Consider the following 20,711-nt stretch of genomic DNA (forward strand, 5'->3'; position numbering starts at 1 on the left):
AGAGCCTTCTCTGTGACCTTATTGCAGATAAGTGCCTTAACAGAAAGTGCCTTTTTTTCCTTGAATATCAAGACCTGAAGCCTGCGACAAATCTCTGGTTGAGCTCTTTTGTCTTCAAAGTGGTAAATGTGTGGTAGGGGACTAACTTTGCCCAGTCATCATCCCTGGGTTTACTCCAGAATTTGAAAGTGAGAAGCCTTTGATGCCATCTAGTTTGGGGTGGGGATGAGAGAAAAAGAAGCCTGAAATTAAAGATGTCTAATCCAATGAAATTGACTTGGTGAAAGAAAGATCAAATGAGTTTTCCACTGAAAGATTGGTGATAATCCGTTTTTCTGTCTTACTAGTTCTTCCTCCTGCTCTCCTCACTCTATAGCAAACTCCAGTGACATTCACCATGGGAATTTAATATCCATAGTTCCTAGGTCCACAACACTGCTTTAGTATAGGGCTTGCTCTCTGGTTTCTGGATTCGTGGATCTTCCCTTAAATCCAACTCCACCTTTGCTCAACTTTCAAATGGAAAATTAACGTTGCCAAGCTATGTGATTCTAAAAGGAGGGGTTGTATAGCCCTTGCTAGAATTTCCCAGGGCCTTGTGCTCCCTATAGCTTCTATTTATCTGCGAAAAAGCTATGCTGAAAGCCACCAGCGTCTGACCGCAAGAGGTTTGGGGTTTTGTCAGGAAGAGCAAAACCATGTTCTCAAATGTCTGATACACAAATTGGCCTTCTCTCTCAAGTCAATGTTGCCGAATCATCCCACAGTGGTGGGAGAGGATCACAGCTTTCATGCTTACCTTGCTAGCCATCAGGATATTCACCAGCCGTGTTGGGTGAATGAGAGCTTCAGCCTCCTTACTGGGCAGATCTTTAAGTGATTGTCCATTTAGTGTTAACAGTTCATCCCTTGGGCTCAGATGACCATCCCTTAAAAAAAGAAAAAAGAAAAAAACAGAAAATAAAAAAGAAACATGCCTGCATATAATTTTACAAAGAACAGTATGGCACTGTTGTGCTATGTGTCTCACTAACTGAGGAGTGAGCTGCAGTCCTCCCTTTGCCTTAAACAGAGCTGCCATGAGATGTCTTGATGCACCATCCCCTGCTAGGATGTTTTCCTGTTGCTGCTCTCTTCTGCTCGGTCCTGGTGATCAGTGGCTGCCTTTCCACATGTAGCTTACACCAGCATAGTATAGCCCAAGCCAGGCAAAACATTCCTCCTTTCAGGAACTTTGGCTCACATTGTTTTCCAGCAGCCTTGCTAGGCATTGACATCCTACATTGCCCTTAATAGGGCAACTAGGAAAACACTGTTTGAAAACTTGATGTTATGTACAATCTTTCATTCTTCCAGGTTTTATTTCTTAGTATAATTGAAGAACATTAGATCCCTAAATAGTCACAGTTTTATTTTTCTAGAATCTTGTCCTGTCTCTCCAACTGGAAGCGTTGTAAGAAATTATTTCTGAACATCACTGCCTTTCTCTGAAATTGAGCTTCAAGGCATAACTTGTCACAGAAAGCTGGTCATGCAAAATCCTTGCAGACAAATGACTCCCTAATAAGCGGCTCACTCCATGTGTACTGTTACCTGTTTGCTGTATCTCCAGAAGACACCTGGCTGCCTGTGAACCCTTTCCAAAGAGATGCACAGTTCGGACTCCTAGAGATCTTGATGGCTGAGCTGGTACACAGCCTGCAGATGCAGCTGTCCTGATTCAGAAGATGAAAGGTTGCATGAAAGAAAATGTACCCAGGATGTTAAAAGTTACCTACAGTTATCTTGAGACTTTTTTAAGAAATGCAGAAAATGTTCTTGTTCTTAGAACCAGATTGCCTCCACACAGAACAGGAACAGGCCTTTATCACTGTGCAGTTATGAAAGAATTATTTTTAAAAGTATTATAGAGTGCGTGTTTAAATATAACTGTTTTCCTTTGGACTTCAGTGGCTTCTGGCTACAAGAGGAAAGTATTAGAATAGAGTGTCCCTTTGCATAGAGGCGAAAAGAACAGATAATAGACTTTTCATAGTAACTGGATACATTTTGCTTATGCTAACTATTATAAGAAAAGACGGGGAGGAAAATAAACACACGCCAGAAAAGTAAACACTCTGGAAAACAGAAGAGGTCTGAATGGAAAATAAGTGTATACAAAACACTAGAAGCTCCGCCCCTGCTGCTGACTGGTTAAGCGTGGGCAGGGGAGCAGAGAGGACTACAACAGTGGATGGACTCTGTCCACTCCAGGCTGGCTGAAGTTGCCATATTCTGTGTGTTACATATGGAGGACTAATTGTAAGCACATTTTTCACACAATTATGGATTATTAACATGTGACCATACAGAAAGAAAAATAGTGTCCTAAGTCATATGAGGAAGTAAAGCAAAGAATGGATTAACTAAGCATATGAAGGACAACACATTTTTCTAGGATATATAGTCCTGCAGCACAAATGTGAGAACACTTAAAAATTCTAGAGAGACAAGGAAATCTGCAAAGTTATCAGACAAATTCTTTTCTGTTTGCTTAGTAAATGTCCTAATGCAAGTATTCACTCATTCTGCTCCCAGCTGAACCCACCTCCTCTGCCCTTGCCAGCCTCTCCATACTCCACAAAGTGAAGAGGGCTCTCAGTGTATCCTGGATCCAGGCTTGTTCCCAAGAGATTTCTATGACTGAGGTATAGATTTCTGAAGGGGAGGCAAATTTCATATATTAGGACAGGCCACAAAATATTGCAGTGGTCAACTGTCTGTATTGCTCCCAGGTCCCCTGGTCAGAGTGGCACGAACTATTTTCAGTCATCTGTAGTCCTTTGTCAGCACAAGGAGAGCTGTGTAACCAACTTCTTCAGCATCAGGAGGGCTTCATTTCTGCTCTAAGCAGACTCCATCCAGCCCTGAGGGTTAGAATCATTACGCCCTTTCACCACAAATCAATAGGGATCACATCATACCTGACTGACAGCAAGTACAAACTTCAAATTTACAGCAATGTCAATAAAGGTCATTATCTTCCAGGCTGACTACTGAAGCCTGACTCCCATTCTGAAACCTGCCAGAGTAAATCTAAGGCTGTGAATGAATGAAGTATTTAACTTTGAGCCCTGGGCTCACTGCAGGCTGAATTCAGTAGGTAATGTATAAGGGCTATACTTGTATTGACCGACTTGTTAACTCTGTGGGTTTACTTGCATTCCAGATTGTCTGCCGTTAATGAGGAGCGTCTGAATTTTACGAAGCCTTTTATGTTCATAAAGAGAGCTTCTAGTAAGTAACAGGTAAGTGTATAAGTGTGCACAGAATTCTATTTGAAACCAGTTTGTCTGAACTCTAGTATTAGTTTTGGAGCTTCTATATTTACTTTTCGCCCAAACTAAATATCTTGGGAAATACATACTTGAAATACGGACTATATTATCTTCTTTTTTATCTTATGGCACTGCTTTGAAGTCTTGAGCATGGAAACAAAATAAAGACTAGAATTCTGATACCTTAAATTTTCAGAAATCACAGGCCAGATTCTGCATACATGAAGCTCACAGGGTTTACAATGAGGTAATGTGCTTCTTCTAAGGCATGATAAATGTTTTAGATAGATATTAAGATAAAGATAGATATTAAATGTAGGAATTTATTTTGCTGGCTGGCAAGGTATTTTGAGACCTCAGCTGATCATGGATTGGGACCGTTGTGAAAGAATAATTGTATTATAGAGTCAGTGTTTTTAAAAAGTTGTTTTCGGTTTTTTGCTGTAGTCAGAATTCAAGTTTGGACTTGCCAAGTTCTCTTACAAGTCCTTACTCTTGTGTACTGCTCCCTTGAAGTATCTCTATATCCTCTCACAGATATTGGTCAGGCACACATAGCAAATTTTTCATAGCTGTTCTCTATGCTTCATTTCGGTTTTGATTTTAACTTAATGGTGGGCCTTTTCAAACTGTCCCCAACTCATCTCCCTCAAGAGCACAGTCATGCTTATGCCCCTCCAATAATTTGTTCACAGTGTGCAGTCACTACATACATGGTTTTTATAAAAAAATCTTCATACGTAATTGTCCAAAACTCATTTAGCTCTCATCAGTTTCACAGGACACCACAGAGTGCAGTGGGTTTGGCTCTGAGGTATTCATTGCAGTACCATGTAAGTCCTTTGGGGAAGACTTTGTATTTTGTACCATGGGACACATGCCAGGCTGGAAATTCTGGGTTGTATTGGGACATACATGTGAAATGACACCAAATAAAACCAAATATGAATATTCTTTCCAAGTGTAATAAGTTGCATGTATTTAGTCAGAAGGAAAGTAGATGTGAAAGCCATTGTGCATTGCAGAAAAACCTTGGGAACAATTTTTTATTAAATCTATAATCTTCTTACCAAATTGGGCTACTTTTCAAATAAGCTCTGTGTGTCAATCACTTCTGCAATTCATTTATGTGAATTACTTAAAATTATTGAGCTGTAGGGACATGTGGCAAATATCTGTATGTTGTCAGCATCTGCATTTTTTTAGGTCTTGGATATAGATCACTGTAGTCACATCCAAGTTATTGCAACATGACAGAAAATTAATAAAAGCTGTTCTTTAGAAAAATAAACGTTTGACCAATTCATGTGCCAGCAGTCAATTTGCTTTGGGTTTTGTTTTTAATGTCTTTTGTTTCCTGTCTCACTTATTATTTTATGCATAGAAATACAGCTGATGGTTCCAAGAGTAAAGACAGTATTTATTTTGCATCCTCCTAATTTTTACAGTATCCTGCTCATTTTGAAAGGTGATTTATAGCTCTGAATGTAGTGAATGTCGAAAATTTGCTAAAATAAGGTTGGCAGGTTTGGTGTGTGAGCAGCTGGATTCTAGGTCAACCTTGCCTACTCATTATTAGAACATATGGTTAAATGCACATTTGCTGCCAGTAAATAAAATCTCTCTGCTTCTAAGGGGCTTTGCCACTGAGCACTTCAAGACTCTGGGGAAACATATCTGCATTATGACATCCACTTATCACTGTGAAAACAAACGAAAAAAGAAAGTCTGTGGGAGTGCAATATAAAAAAAAAAGTCTTTATGCTGAATCAGCTTGGCTAAAAGATAAAAATTAAAGGTGGAGTTCAAGAGGCTTCTTGAAGACATTTTTGCCACAGGTGAGAGTAGATTAATTTTTCATGTCTTTAGTTCTGGAAAAGTAATTTGCATGTCCAGGCCAACTCTCTCCTCCTGCTCCCAATTTTTTTCATGTCAAATGTACAACTTCTAAGGATAGTTTTCTATCTGCCATTTAAAAGATTTCTTCTTCCTTCGTGCTCTCATTAGACATTTCTAGCCCAGCGTTCTGCCTAAAAACATGTAATTCCAGATGTTGTTTAGAAATAAGGGTAACCATGGCATCTGTGGAAAACTGAAAATCTTTTGTGCACTGTTAACGTAGGACACAGTAGTTAGATTGTCTGAAATGAAGTGTTATACAAGGCTAGTTCAAGTAAGGTCTTTTGACTCAGTTAACCAAGTGTATGACAATGAGCTGATTGACTGTTGTTTCAAAAAAAAAAAGGCAAAAAATAAAACAAAAAAATCAAACAACATCACAATGTTGAATTTAAATATTTAGCTTTTCTGGTCTCCTGACTGTGAAATGGCTGGGAATTCCAAATGGAAGATTAAGGGAATACAGTCTTTGGGGATTTTCTTCAAGAAGCATTTTTTTCCTACACCAGTTCTAACAAAGAAAGGGTCAGAGTATCTCTGGCATAATCTGACGTGAATCCACCGGTTCTGACGTACCCCAGCTGATGCCTTGGTCTTTTCAAAATATTTTCAGTAGATGTAATTCATTTCCCCAGCAGCATATTCCCTTTGCAATTATTAAAATGGTAGAAGCTAGAAAGCCTTTAGATGATAGAAGAAGCAAACCATGGGATTCAGGTTCTGCCCTAGATGGACCAGAAGCTAGAAAGCCTTTAGATGATGCAAGAAGCAGACCATGGGATTCAGGTTCTGCCCTAGATGGACGATTCAGCACATCAGATGTTAGAGACAGGACTTTCCACCCATCATCTGGTCTTTGGTATGTTTTTCTGGGAGCCGTTGCCCTGGCCCACGTTTTGCAGCCCACACTGTCTTACTGTAACACCCTCTTTCCCGACTTGCTCTGGGAATAACATGGCCCTGATGTCGCTAAATCAAGAAGTGTCTTACTGTAACACTCTCTTTCCCAGCTTGCTCTGGGGATAACATGGCCCTGATGTCGCTAAATCAAGAAGGCCAGGAAGACAGAGAGAGAGAAATTGGAAGAGGAAGAATAACACATAAATGTCTAAATAAATGCAGTCTCCTCTCCTGGCTTTGTTTTTCCATCCTGCTCATAGGCTCATGTTTGAGACATTACAGTCTGTTGCCATAACACTTGTCCTGGTACCAAAGGGCCAGCTAACTGGTATTTGCAAAAAGGCGAGTTAATAAAAATATATTCTGGCGATGACCAAGGGAGAAAAATGACCTTTTGCTTTTTTCCTCCTTCAAGCAGAGGATCAGGGACCAAAGGAGCAAGGATACAGAAGTTTCTAAGCTGAGTGGAGCCATGCAGTCAGATCATTTTGGATTCAATGTCTGCATAAAGAACCAGCTTCCCTATTATAGTTTATTCTAGATGCTATTTCAACTCTGCTACCAGCCCCTCTGCCTGCTAACTCTTGGTGCTACCCAGAGTGCTGGTGATGCAGGGAAGAGGTAAGGGAATGCCTCTTGAAGCAGCTCTCGCAGTCAGCAGAGACTGCTGTTCTCTGAAGAACATGAGTTGATATTATCTATTCCTGTCCACTCTCTCTGCAATTGGCACAGTCTCAGACTTTGTAATGACTTGAGAAGGCACGGCCATCTTCCACAGTGTTTGCTGTGCAGTGCACAAGGTATCAGACACTGCTTGCAATTCTTTTTTGTTCTCTTTTTCCTTTCAGACCACCTGAAAATTGCTGATTTTGTGAAAAGCAAACGATAAAGGAGATCTGCTTGTTTATACACTGACAGGCTGGCTTTCCAGCTCTGCCCACACCAGACTAAGCACACCTCATCTTGAAAGGTAAATGGTCTGGGAGCTGGCTGAACAGATGACACCCAGGTAATCTTGGGTGCTATAGACACAATAAGCAATAGTCAGCATGAGTGAATATTGGAACACAGAAACCAAATTAATTAAAAAACTGTTCATCTGCTCTCATTGTTGCTGGTAGTACATTAAAAAAGGGAAAAAAAACACAAACCAAACCAAACCAAAACAACAAAAACATTGGCTATTTAGAATATATAACAAAAGGAGATACTTTGAAGAACATGTAGACATTAATGAATCAGACTGAGATATTCTTTCCCAGGTGCTTTCTCACAAAGCTTAAGTTATGTGCTATAAGATTTAGCTGCAGCTTTTCTTTGCCTGGGTGTGCATGGTGATGTATTATTTGATTCTACTGCTTTCCTGTACAATCAATTGGGCAGGAGGAGAGAGATGGCTGGGGAGTTTATGAAGTGGTAGTTTTTAGTGGGACCATCTCTTACTTGCCATTCTGCTGTGCAACATGTAGATGAATGAAACTGCTGCTGCAATGCACAAAACGTGCTGAGGAGGCAGAGAAGAAAAGAAGAATGTGAGATTTGATCGGAAGTGGGGAGTAGTTGGGTGATGCACTTTGCTGCAGATATGATTCCTTCACTGCTCCTGTTGCTTTCTCCTCCCTTCACTTCACTTGCTTTAAAGTATTCCATTGTCAACTGTTTCCTCTTTTCTTGTCTTTGTAATTCCACACTCTCGTTTCCCTCTCCATTTCCTTGGTTCCTATTTAAGTCTTGTCTCAACCTTATTTCCTTCCACCTGCTAAAACACCTATACAGACAAAAGGTCAGTCCCTGCAGCTTTATGTGTTGAGTGTGGCACCATGCCACATGCTGTTGGAAAGAGGTTGCCTGAAAGATGCAGTTGTGAACTGAAACCCCTATCATCTGATGCTGCCCACATATCATCACAGTAAAAGCAGTAGGCAGCATCACAGTTAAATAATGTCCATTCTCTGCCTTATTGGTGCACTGGTGGTGTAAATGAAGTCTGCAGATGCTTTGGTTAAAAACAAAAATATCTACACAGGTACAACTCTGGGTTTTGCAGCTGTAGGGTAACCTTTGCAATAGTCCTCACAGGAGGCAAATTTACCCAAGCAACAAGGTTGTGTTCCCTTCACACACACACACACACACACACACACACTAGCACTTTGCTATAAATCAGATAATAGAGGAACAATGACATCAATTTGCAGTCCCATCTCATGCAATGTAGCACTATTGGCATCAAAACTTGTGCATATTTTCTTGAAAAGAAGAATAAACAAAATCTGATATCATCAGAATGTCAGCCTTCTGTGATTATCTGGTGTATAATAAGATCTGAGTTCCTGCCCAAAGTTTTTTCTACAGGTAGCACAATAAGAAAAAAGTGTTTCTGTGGGGATTCTCTGGAGTCTAATACAGAGTGGGCTCATGATGCAGTGCTTCCCTCAATGGCTACAGCAATGTTTTCTTTTGAAGACTAAAGAGAAAGGCATTGATGTCGTGAAGCATAGATACCCTCTATTCAAAGATCTCGCTCTTGCCTCTCCTTGTTCTAAGTAGCACCTAGTTTCTCAGACTATTGGAAATGGGACATAGGACTTTTTGTGATTCTAAAGACTTCAGAATCAGGAAAACATGCTTCTAATACATATGCAAAAGTCTTTAAATACTGCTTGATTTTCTCATGGTTTATGCAATAGAGAACCCCATGCAATCAGCAGAGTATGGCTCAGAGAGGTGCTTAAGTTTTTGAACAGAAGAGAGGAACTAGTATTTAGAATACTGATGTCCCAGGTTCCCCATTCGCTCTGGAGAAGAAATGCAAAAGGAGCATTAAATCATGCAGGACTTTTAAACATTCTTCTCTCCTTCCTACATGACAGCAGAAATTAAGATGTTCAGTTCTCTAGGTGTTATTAGCACCTTCAGAGTCATGCTTAGGGCTGCAGGCACTGGAAAGCAGAACAGTGGCATATTCCCAGCAACACCACAGAAAGAATGGAATCAATTTTCTTGAACAAAGACAAGGATCCTTCAGCTCTGAGTCACGCATCATGAATTTCTGAAGTGTCACATGGAGATGGAGAGAGTGAGTGTTATGCTGGGACTTGAAAAATGCTTGTTGACTCTTTTCTTAAAGAGAGACAGTTTTAAGCTTAAGCTCTTTAAGAAACATGGCACAGGGAGATTGTTCTGACAGGTCTGTGCCATATGGAAGACAGAGATCACTGCTTTCATAATATGGGGCAAAGCCTCATCAATAGTACAGGATAAGGTCAATATAGCTGTTACCAAAGTTCATCCTATTTAGCATGCCGAGATAAAACTTTTTAGAATCACTCACTGATCCATGACTCTGAAAGGTATGGAAGATGAGCAAGGAACACTCAGAGAAGTTTATATTGCTATGAGAGCTCCAGAGGGGGCGTTTAATATATCCATGGTCTAAAATGGCACTAAGCAACCCAAATGCTGTTGTAAGGGACTGGGTCGCTGGCTAATTTGTCACCATACATCCAGGCTCCTGACCCATCCTGTTCAGTGACAATAACGCCCCAGCCTAAGAGTGGATTTATACCCTTAGCAGTTATATTTTATCTGTGCAATGGCATTAGTTGTGAGACTTATGTTGTTCCCCAGATCCCTATTTGAGCTGCTTCCCAGCTTTAAAAGCAAATGATTTAAACTTACAATATGTAAGTATTGTAAGTTACAGTATGCAATAAGATACTGAGTAGTTTCATATGGGTATGGATCACAACAGTTATTGAAGCCTTGTATATTTTGGAAGTATGCAAGCAAGTAGACTGTGGCAGCTGACACGCACCTAAGAAAGTGCTTCAGCTTTGTTAAAAGAGAAGGAGGGAGAGTCCACCGGGGCCAGCTCCTTCTTCACTCACAGAAGGAAATCAGCAAGTTTCAACCCCTGGCAAAGTCCCAGCATGAGGACAAAACCAACCCAAGGAGCTGAAGCACCTCACATCCAGAACCATGTCATGCTGCAGTCTTAGCAATACGGGGCTGCACACTGTGATCATTAGCAAGAAACTCAAGGAGTGAGCGGAGATTCTGATTTTCAGTACCACTGTGCCTCTGTGTATTTAGATGTAGAGGTCTAGTTTTAGTCAATCTCTATTGAAGGTGTGTAAAATAAAATAGAATATATTAGCAGGAAATATTTTAGGTAAGGAATCAGTTCTTTCACACAGGTAAAAGGCTTAGACTAAGGGAGGTGCCAGGACACAAACTGTACAAGACATGTCACGCTTGTAGTGAAGTCTCTTTTACACATCACACCAAGTAGAGAGAAAGTAGAAAAATTAGGATTTGTCACTGAAAAGGATCTTTCAAAAGGCATCTAAAAAACGTATTGCTCAGACTGAAAAATTGTTCAGATAATTAGGGTTAATATAGTTACTTCTTGATTAAGAATAGTTGTTGTAATATGAGGCTGTTAAGTTTTACATGTCTAGGAAAAAGTGACATTCCTGGTGGTTTTATAGCCATCACTACCTCCTTCCTGAATCAAGGAGGAAGAAGATCTGCCTGCTGAACCTCCTGTGTCACTCATAGTATTAATATAATTCACACTTGCATAGCCTGTGAGATCTCATGCATCACACTTTACAAATGAACTTTACTATAGTGACAGTTTTATACTTTGAGCTGAATACTGTATTGCAGGTATAAAGCACCAGCCGTGCTAGTCCGAATACACCGAGTGGCCTAGTGGTCCCCAGTTTCAGCAGAACATCAATCAGCAGAGTGCAAGTGCACAGCAAGGAACCTAATGCATTTTCATACTGTTTATACAGAGCAGGAACACTGCAGGCTCATAGGCTCTGAAAAAGCAAAGTAGAATTCTGTGTTCCTGAGAAGTACAAATTAATCCATTGAAGAACTACTGCAATGGGAAATACTACAATACTGCACCGAGTTGCCTACCTTGGTGAGTAACTTCTTTCTCATGTTGTTGCAGTTCTCATTTGCTGCAGCTTTGGACTGGACCATGCTGGTGATCACCCGCGGAGGATCAGGTGGGCTGTCTTCTGTCTCTGATGTGCATGGCAGTTGTGTTCTAGGACAGCAGTCAAAATCCCCTTGACCCCAGCTGGTAGAGATCTCAAAGGAATCAGGGCATTTCTCATCAGGACTTGACCCATCGTCACTGTTTTTGGCATTGCAAAGTATGAGCGATCTTGAAATGGAGCGAAACTTTCTTGACTTCCTGTTCCCAGCATTGTTCTTTCGATCCATCTTCAGAGAGCTGGTGGTGCTGCTCTTTTTCCAGTCATTCTCCCATTTATGCGGCATGATCTTTCAATAACTTTCTCTGATTTTCTGGTGCTAGATATCCTCCAGGAAAGGAAATATAGAAAGTAAGTTGTAATAGACCCCACTTTCTCCCACTTAATAACCTATACTACTGAAAAGCCCTAATGAATAAATCGAATCAACAGAGCCTTTCAGTCTGCTAACAGCCACGTGATATCTCATGACTTGCTAATTCTGTTTCTGTGCAGCGCTCTACTAAATTCTCCTTCACCTTTTCATTCTCTTCCCGTGCTCCCCAAGCACAATGGAGTGCTTTTAATAAATGTTTTTGTTGCTTACGTTGTGCTGCTTCCTTTGGGCTTCTGTTGAATTTGCATGTTGAAATCCCAAATTGAAAAGGAAGATACTTTAAAAGCCTTTTTGTATCCTCCTAACATTATTTGGATAGAGGAAGCTCCTTCTGAAGTTTGATTCATGAAACCACTATAATTCAAAGAAGATTAATCAAATTGCGGAGGTTAAGTTCTCCTCCTGGCACGTCTGATTTGTAAGTGGTTTAGCAAAAGTAGATCTTAGCCGTGAGAGAGTGAGGAATGTCAGGCTGCTATAAAACTCCTACCTTTGTAGACCAGAACTCACATAAGACGCGCATCTAATAGCAACAGAGAGATCCAGGGAAGCACTTAAGATGTGAATATCTGATTAGGGATTGAACTGTATAAAGGAATACAGCTCCAATGCACAAATCAAAAAGTGTCCCATACAGAAATGGCTTGTTTCAGCGTATGATTCAGCATACAAAATGAAGACAAAATGGAAGAAATGTTATACAATCAAAGTGTGGCAAAAGTCAGAGCTTTTATAAAGTGAGTAAAGTAATGAGCATGTTATGATAATGAAGGGGAGCTTTGTTAAACTGTTTATTTTTTCTCTCAGAAAAATATTATGGTAGGTGTATGTCAGTGCTGAAAATTCCAAGAGAGGAAGTCTAAATTAATTACTTCTACTTTCTCAGTTAATTTTTATTATTACACAAACGTTTCTGTTCTCTTAACAGTACCTAGTTAATACTGTATGTTGCTATTCTAGAGAAAATACCTACTGAAACCAGAGTCGCATAAATCAAAGATGCTGTAGAAGTTATAAACAAAATTGAAACTCAATGTAATTCGAAAAGCACTTTTCAATTATGTGATTGAGAGAGAAAGTTTGTACATTGTGCTCTAAATTGGTTTTTTTGTGTTTGTTTTGTTTTCCTGGTTCTACGCAGAATTAGGTAGGTACGTATGCATTTAGTACTTGAAATGCCACTGATAGAGAAATAGAAGGTGGCAGGTTTACTAAAGGCTCCTTACAGTCACAATAAACACAAGCCAGTAAGTTCTGATCAAGCTAGATTCATATAATAAATTCAAGCTAGCCTTATAATTAATCTGTAGGATTATTTTTCTTTTTTTTCCCTCTCTCATACAAATAATCACGAAAAATGAAAACAGATTATAATAATGTATAACAGTATAATAATGGCCTTATTATACAGGCCATTGAGTACCTGTCTAAAAGAGCTATATGTCATTGCTGGAGAAATACACAATTTAGCATGTAGATTTTTCAGGAGCAGCAAAGAGGTCACTTCTTCTCCCAGGGAGAAGGATGTTTATCTGTGCAGTCCTTTCTGACATTTTTGATAGGTGGTGCTCCTACAGACTTCTACTCTGACCCCTCTGAACAGGAACGTTACAATCAAAGTCCCTGGGCTCCCAGCTTCACCTACACTGACAAGAGGGAAGCTTTCAAGGTCAAATTGAATGAGCATATTATCTATTCAGTAGATATATAGTATATAATAGTATATATAGTATATATCTATTATCTATCTCCTTCAGTACACAGACTCTTCTAATTTTCTTTTTTTCAGAGTAACCTCTCTTCTTATGAATAACGAGATTTGCAACCATGGCTGAATGCAGCCACGGTGTGGATGGAGGACTGCCCAGCAGCACAGCCACTCTCCCTTCCTGTGACACAGAGCACACATTGAATGAAAGGACATCGAAGCCTATGTGTAAGGACACAGCAGCCAGAGGAGATGGGGAAAGGTATGGCATAAATGGAGCTCAGCTTTAACACATAGACTTTGTGATTGAGATGGGGTCTTATTTCTACAGGATTAATCTCCTTTCCTGTACTATTGAGAGAAGCTACTTTACAGAACCTCTATGTGATCATTTATTTTGAAGTACAGAGATGTAAAGTGCTATGAATTATAATAAAACAATAATTATGAGAACTGAAATAATTTGTTGGTGGTGATGTAATTCAGCATCACAAGTTTATGATTTTTTGTATGCTTTTTTGTTGATTACATTAGTTAAAAACTGACTGACGCTTATCCTTGCTAATAAGTAAAGACTTTCAAGGTTTGAAGATTTTGATGATTTGTTTTAAGAAAGCCACTTTCTGGTGTTTTTGTAAGCCTAAACTTTAGTCTACCATAAAATATGTGTACCTCATTGCAATCTTTGAGTTAGGAAATCCCTGTCAGTGTTCCCAGTGTATTAGAAAATTAACCTTTGAAAGCTTGATTATGCTTTTTCTGTATATCTGGAGGTAAAAATGCAATCTGGCCCATTAAACCAGAATGTGGAGTTGTAAAAGCAATAGGACATCTGGGATGAGGGAGCTTTTTTAAGTATCTCCTCTCAGCACCTGGGTAGGAAGCAGCAGAGGTAACTTGCTGAAGGGGTGTGTAATGCACATCACTTGAAAGTCTGCCACGGGGATTTTTGCTCCTTCTGTGATTCTGGCAATTGCTGTAAGACACTAGCAATAAGAATGTCAGAAATGAACCCAAGTTGCACATTCAGACCTAAATTGACTTGCCTATGGGGGAAAATTAGAAGAAATAGCACTTTTCATTCAAGGATTTTGATGTTGTACAAACATTAACTGCACTTTTACTTCCCCAAAGAGAAAGAATTAAAAAAAGAGCTATTAAGAATATGAGTAAGCTGAGGACTTGATAGCTTAATGGTCAAAATACAGCTCTCTGGAGACTGGCATGTTAGAAGGAAGGATGGAGAGATGCAGGAGCCCTTTCTTGCTCTGCCTGAAGCTGCTGGGCTTAAGAGGGAGCACTGACATCAGTACTAAATGCTCCAAGAGGTGCTTCTTTGACTATGCTAAGCATCTGGGATGCAGGGAACACACAGAAGCACCTGTTGAAGCAGTGAAGGAAACATTGTTTTAAGAGCATCCTGCCTTCCCACCCCCCTGCAATGCTTCTGAGAAATTTTACCTTATGCAGGGAGAATATCTCTTTTGCCCTGCTGCATCAGCTATTTCCTCCTCCCTCACCCCCAGCCATGCTCCATCAGCTCAAAGACCAAATTTAACCCTGAATGACTTACCCAGTATCTCAAAGCAAGCCAGTGGCTGAGGTGAAAATAAACCCAGTAGTCCTGAAGACTTCCAGTTAAATTCTTGCTCTAAGTAATTAGATCACAGCCCAAGGCACAACTAAGGCAACATTCTTTCCAGAGATGCTGATTCAGGGTTGCATAAGTGACAGAAATATAGGAGGTACGTAGTCTGTAAGTTTTCCAATAGAGATATCCAGAAATGTTATTTTACACGGAAAACAATATCACAAGTGCCAGAGAAGCTTTGTGATTCATTGCCATCTTCCACCAAATTTAATTCAAGGTATTGCTGGCATGGACAATTACTTCAAAGTCAATTCTTCAAACCATTCATCTTTTCCTCCAGTGCATTCACTGCTTGTCATTTTCTCTTGCCATTCTTATACCTCCAGCATGCCTGATGGAAGTTGTCTGTGGTTTGTAATGCAAACCAAATGTTCTTTCTCTGTTTCTTTTTTTTTTTCCCCCAAGCTTTATTTTTCCTGCTTTAAGTCTAAAAAGCCCTAACTCAGTCTGTCTTCTGCAAGCAAAATACATGATTTGAGCTCTGCCCATTTGGTTCAAATTTTTGGTTGGATATTAAACCGAGCATTTACAAGATGCAAATAATTTGGTGTAGCTCCCAGATTGAATGCGAGTGCTCTGCTGTTAACCAGACAGTAGGAAAGAAAGAACTTTACTGGCAAGAACAAGATAAGTTTTACATTACCAAGTGCTAACAGCATGATATTTTGCATCCCATTTTAATCTAGATCTTGTGATCTTTGTCAGATTCACTACCGAGCAGTACTATTAGCACTGAACTATTGCAGATGTCTAGAATTTCCAGGCAGTAGGAAGTGCTAGAGATTTGGAAGTTTTCTAATAAAGAGTAAGAAACTCCTGGAGAGATGAATGTACTCTTAAAAAAAATAAAAAATTAAAAATCCCTAATTGTAAAATAAAAATTCAAAAGGAGGAACTTACAACAGCGAGACAGACAAACCTGACTCCTGCAGAAGGCTGTTCCTCTTCATAGGCCTGGCAAAAAAAGACAGAGTGAATAATTGAAAACACACTCTCACGGTGTCACGTGGCTCGGTTTCAGTAATTCTGCTCAGCACATTGGAACGGAGCTATTGTTTCCTAATTGAAGAAAATGTCAGCAAGGATAGATAAACAAAAGCAATGGGTTGCAGTATTGGGGAAACGGTTTCCAGCAGGCTCCCAGCTACTCAGAGAAGGCAAGACCTTTTAAGGAGTTTGTCATTTGTTTTTACCCATTGCTCTCTGGTCCTAGGATTGATGGGGTTCAGGCATATTAAACCTACTTGGAGGGAGGCGAGGGGGACCAGCCAGAACCTGTGCTAATCAAGTGCAGGATTTCCTACTGGAGGCTGAGATGGCAAGCATGTTTCTCATAATTTTTAGCAGATATTTTAAACATTAAGCTAGTAAGAGCTCCGTAAGCCATTTCTGCTCCAGGAACAAAACATAACAGGAGCCACTTTTGAGTGCCAAGCCCCTGTATTGTGCACCATGAAGTGGCGTGGTCTCTTTAACCTACCAGTTCTTAAATGCTCTTCCCTTTATGGGCTAGACTGCAACTTTGTGATCCAGACTGATCAAGGACTCAGAAAACTGTTGCTTTTTCTACATAGCATCCAGGAAGTGAGAACTATGCAATGGATTACCATTGTGGCTTTCATTTCCTACAAAGTAAATGGCTCACGGTCTATTCTACTGTTGTGGTGACTCAGCCCATGAAACTGCTGGAGTGGCATCTCCCATTAATTGTGGGAGCAGGCAGCCACCTTTCTGCCATGTCCCTAGACACACTTGGCTGTTTCTCATCAATCAAACAGATGAATGTGTCAGTCCTCACCTGTCAATCCTCAGTGCTGCTCACACTGACAAATAAGTGTCTTGCTGCAGAAACCTCCTTTCTCTTGATGAATTTGTGTGATAGGATACATAGGGAGTTTGTAAATTGAAAAAAAAGTTCTGCAACAGAAAGAATTGTCTCTGAAGCAGTTCATGTTAGATTATTGGAATAGTCAGGCCTCTTTGGAATGTTCTATAAGTACTATACTTTCCAGGAAAATGTAAACAGATGCCTGAATTTTATACCTGACCCTATCTGATCATGGAAATGGTCAACAAGAGAGTGCTTAGGCACCTGCTGCCCTCTCTATTCTGTGGCTCAGAGGCCCTGGTTTTATTGGTCTGTTACTGAACTTGCAAATGAGAGAAATTACAAAATAAATTTAAAATATTGCACTGATGTGGTCTCGTGTTTAGTGGTCCTGTGACCTCTAGATAAAACATGGACTGTGAAGACAAGCATCTACCCCATGAGAATGATGTACATACTGGGCAAAATGAAGATGAAATCTCTGCTCTGCACAGTGTCTACAGGAGCCCCAAAAACTCTGTCCCTGAGAATACAATCATGGCTAATTTATATTTTAAGTGCTTACAAAAAGAACATAGTTTTACATTATTTTCCCAACAATTAAGTTGTCAGAATATTAGTTCCCTGAAGGAAATTGGTTGTAAAGGAAATTATTTTAACCTGTATCACTGGATGACAATAGACATGGAATATTACCCAATACTTTTAAATTCTAATCTTGTAGAAGAACAATGATTTGACACTGAGTGAAATACAGTTATCAGGTAGCTTTCTGGAAAGGAGGCGAAATAGGGAACTGATTTTGTGTTTAAGGAAACAGTTCCTCACTTTATTTGAGCAGAGAGGATAGTGGCTTTGTACATAAAATGGGGTTTTATAGTGCTAGTACTGTAAAAATGAAATATCAGTGGGGAAGCAAAATCACATACTGTTTACCACTTAACTGTCTTACACTGTAACACACACATGTTTTTGTTTAGCAATAGAGAACTCATTCACACAAAAATCTCAACAGTCCCTGAGTTTTGATCCAAACCGATTGAGCTGGAAGCTCAAAAGCATTGGAAAGCTTTTTTTATTTCTTCCCATTGTCGCATGCTATTGCATGGGCTGAATACTGTAGTCCCTAAGCTGCTGGGAGTTTTGTTCATTCAGAATCTGGACTACTGCCAGGGCCAGCAGCAGAAACATAAATATCACAAGGAGGGGCTGTTTTTTCATCTTGTTTCACTCTAACCTTTTGCAGTTTTTTCCATCTTCTCTGTACAGTAATTGTTCAGTGCCCAGTGGTGAACAGAAAAGCACATTTTTAGAATCCATAAGAAAAAGGAGAGAGAGAGAGAACCTCTGCTGCGCCTGCCTTGTTGCACTAATGGTATGCTTTGATATTGGATACTGTGGTCAATCTTCATTACTTAGCTCAGAGGTATTGTACCAGGAAAAGGGCTAATCAGAGGCTGGAATTTTGTATTAAAGATTGAAATTATGTGGACACTCCTTTGCAGAAAGGAGCTGCGTTGATAAAGGTTTATGAGCTAATAGGTACTATAAGGAAAATCAGCTGGGTTTCTTTACTGCCTTCTCATGTGAGGGGCAGGAAAAGAAGAATGCAGTAAAATGAAGAGAGTTCAAACAAATAAAAGGAAATGCTTGAAACCTAAAGCACAATTAATGTGTGGAACAAGAAGACAGCAGAAACCATGAGTACTTTGAAGTTAGCTGTTTTGCCTTTGGTTTCAGTGGGACAGAGATTTCACCTCAAGAGGTAAGCTGGTGAAAATATCTGCAGTTAAAACCTGTAGAAGAGGCAGCAACTCTTGCTTCAGAATGAAAGTTAAACATTCATATTTCTGCCCAGGGATAGGGTCCTTGTTACCAAAAAGTGGAGGAACTTTTCTGATGTCTGGAGTTAGTGTCTACTGGAGGTGGGAAAAGGAAATAGAGGAGCCATTGAATTTATTTTGTTATGACAGTTCTTCTCTTTTGCCTGACTAAAATCAGAATGTGTCTGGAACCACAGCAGATACAGGAGCCGATCCCTCCTTTCCCAAAATTATTTTCCGTATCCAAAGGTTTGGATTCTAGAGGACAAATATGCAGACTATTCAATACTAAATATTTTGCCTGTTGCTACTGGTGATAATCTTTTCCAAAAAGTAACTTATAAATTTAAACAGAACATTAGTACTGGGCAACGCAAGTCTAAGTAGTGATGGAACTTAGGTCCTGATCTCCACCCAGCTCCAAATCCTGCTCCTGTTAGTAGGAAAGAAAGCCAATAATCTGGAGTGTTCTATTTTTTGTCCTGTCCTTACATTGCTCAGCAAACCGATGAAGTACTTTTGCTTCAAACACAGTCACAATTTTGCCATATTCCAGACACCAGTTATGTTGCACAGGACAATCCATCCCCTCATTGCTGCTAAGCCAGGACTGGATTAGTCATCTCTGTCTTGGATTTCACAACTTTTGCTCTGCCCTGCCATCCGTCAAAACATAGCAACATGGCATGTTGAGTCACCCTATAAGCACAGTTAATCCAGCACCCTTCTCCAGCAATGGCTAACAGCAATTACTTCAAAGGTATTACCTTGTAAAAAAATTGTATCAAGAGCGAGCTTGCTTTCAGGAGGAGTTTTTTCTGAGTGCCCTATTTGTAAGAATAGGCTGGTGCTCTGAGGTTTTGTATGTATTCCAAAATTGCTGAAGATTCTTACATTATGATTGGATAGTCTTGTTTTAGCAGAAGGTACAGCTGCCCCATCATGGATAAGCATTGTATTATGTCAAATTAGGTAAATCTCTTTCTAATTCCTTTCGTCACTTAGTACTTAACTTTTGCCAAAGCACAAAGAATTATTTTTTTTTTCTTCTACAGATGAAATGATTCCTGTGTAATGCAACTATAATTTATCCATTTCTGGCTTCCATTAAGCTTTTGATTTCAAAAGTATCCAGAGGCAATGAGTTTCATGTGTTACATAAAAATGTACTTCCTTGTGATTGTTTTAAATTCACTGCCTCTAAGATTTGTTCAGTTCTTGTACTAGGAAAAATATCCTGATCTTCAAGTCTCTGTAGAATCCTTTTCTCATTGATCTCTGTACTGATGTCATCCTCTGTCCTACATACTTTTATCTTTTCTTCTTCTGCCCCTCCTTTCTCTCAGCTCCATGCTGCTTTCATATGCTTGGATCACCTCCTTTTCCTTCAGATCTTTCTTTTAAAATTCCACTTCCTTTTGTGAACTTTATTACCTGACTCTTTCATATTTGTATCCAGCTCTGCAGCCTTCTAGAGTGTTTTCCAGTGAATTGCCTACCTGTGAGTTAATAAAAGTTCCTAGACCTTGTCTTCCCAAATACATTTGTGTTTCATGACATGCACTCACACTCTGTGTGACTACTAAACTAATCCTGGTGTTCTTACTTGTTGCAGTGTCTTGAAGGTAAGGTGTAAAATATTGCTTATATAGTTCCATGGAAGAGGGTCTAATAATAAGTGTACACCATCAAAAAGTACTTTTACCTCGTGTTGGGAACATATCCTGGAAATCTATGAAGAAAAAACAGTAAGCTATAGAAACAGTAGCTCAGGTGATCTACATAAGTACTGTATTAAGAGCATATGATTGAAAAATTACTATCGGTGTAGGGAGCATTGACTGCAGCCATGGTGTGGTATATGAGGCATAGCAAGAATGGGGCCCTTTTAACAAAGTGTTGTGGCTTGTGTTTGTTATTTTAATATGTCCGTACCAGGTATGACTGCATGTAAGTGATTATGTTGGGCTTAGAGAAACACTACAGAATGCCTGTGTCAGCTATGAAGTTGCTAAATATCTGGTACTGAAGAAAAGGTCCATCATTTTTTTTTAAAGTCATTGACCAATACACAGTTTATAACTTACCACAGCACTGAAGTAGTAAAAATATTTTGAGCTCCCCTGTATGGTGTCATTCTAATTTAAAACAAATATTTTTAAAAGTTATGACTCTACCTCTTCTTTCCACA

The 20,711-nt window shown here is 39.6% G+C and overlaps 1 protein-coding gene across 1 annotated transcript in view; it reads right to left on the minus strand.

Annotated features, from left to right (window-relative positions):
* The window catches only part of IL16 (interleukin 16), a gene marked incomplete at its 3' end in the record, with an annotated part of 33,947 nt that extends 18,128 nt beyond the window's left edge, over positions 1-15,819 (minus strand). The window contains 5 exon segments of the mRNA XM_010185052.1: positions 824-929; positions 1,594-1,715; positions 11,052-11,425; positions 11,428-11,462; positions 15,770-15,819. Of these exon segments, the coding sequence (XP_010183354.1) occupies positions 824-929; positions 1,594-1,715; positions 11,052-11,425; positions 11,428-11,462; positions 15,770-15,819 (687 nt within the window).
* Positions 15,820-20,711: the final 4,892 nt, after the last annotated feature.

This window comes from Mesitornis unicolor, unplaced genomic scaffold (genome assembly GCF_000695765.1).
Source record: "Mesitornis unicolor isolate BGI_N332 unplaced genomic scaffold, ASM69576v1 scaffold8225, whole genome shotgun sequence".
Lineage (NCBI taxonomy): Eukaryota > Metazoa > Chordata > Aves > Mesitornithiformes > Mesitornithidae > Mesitornis > Mesitornis unicolor.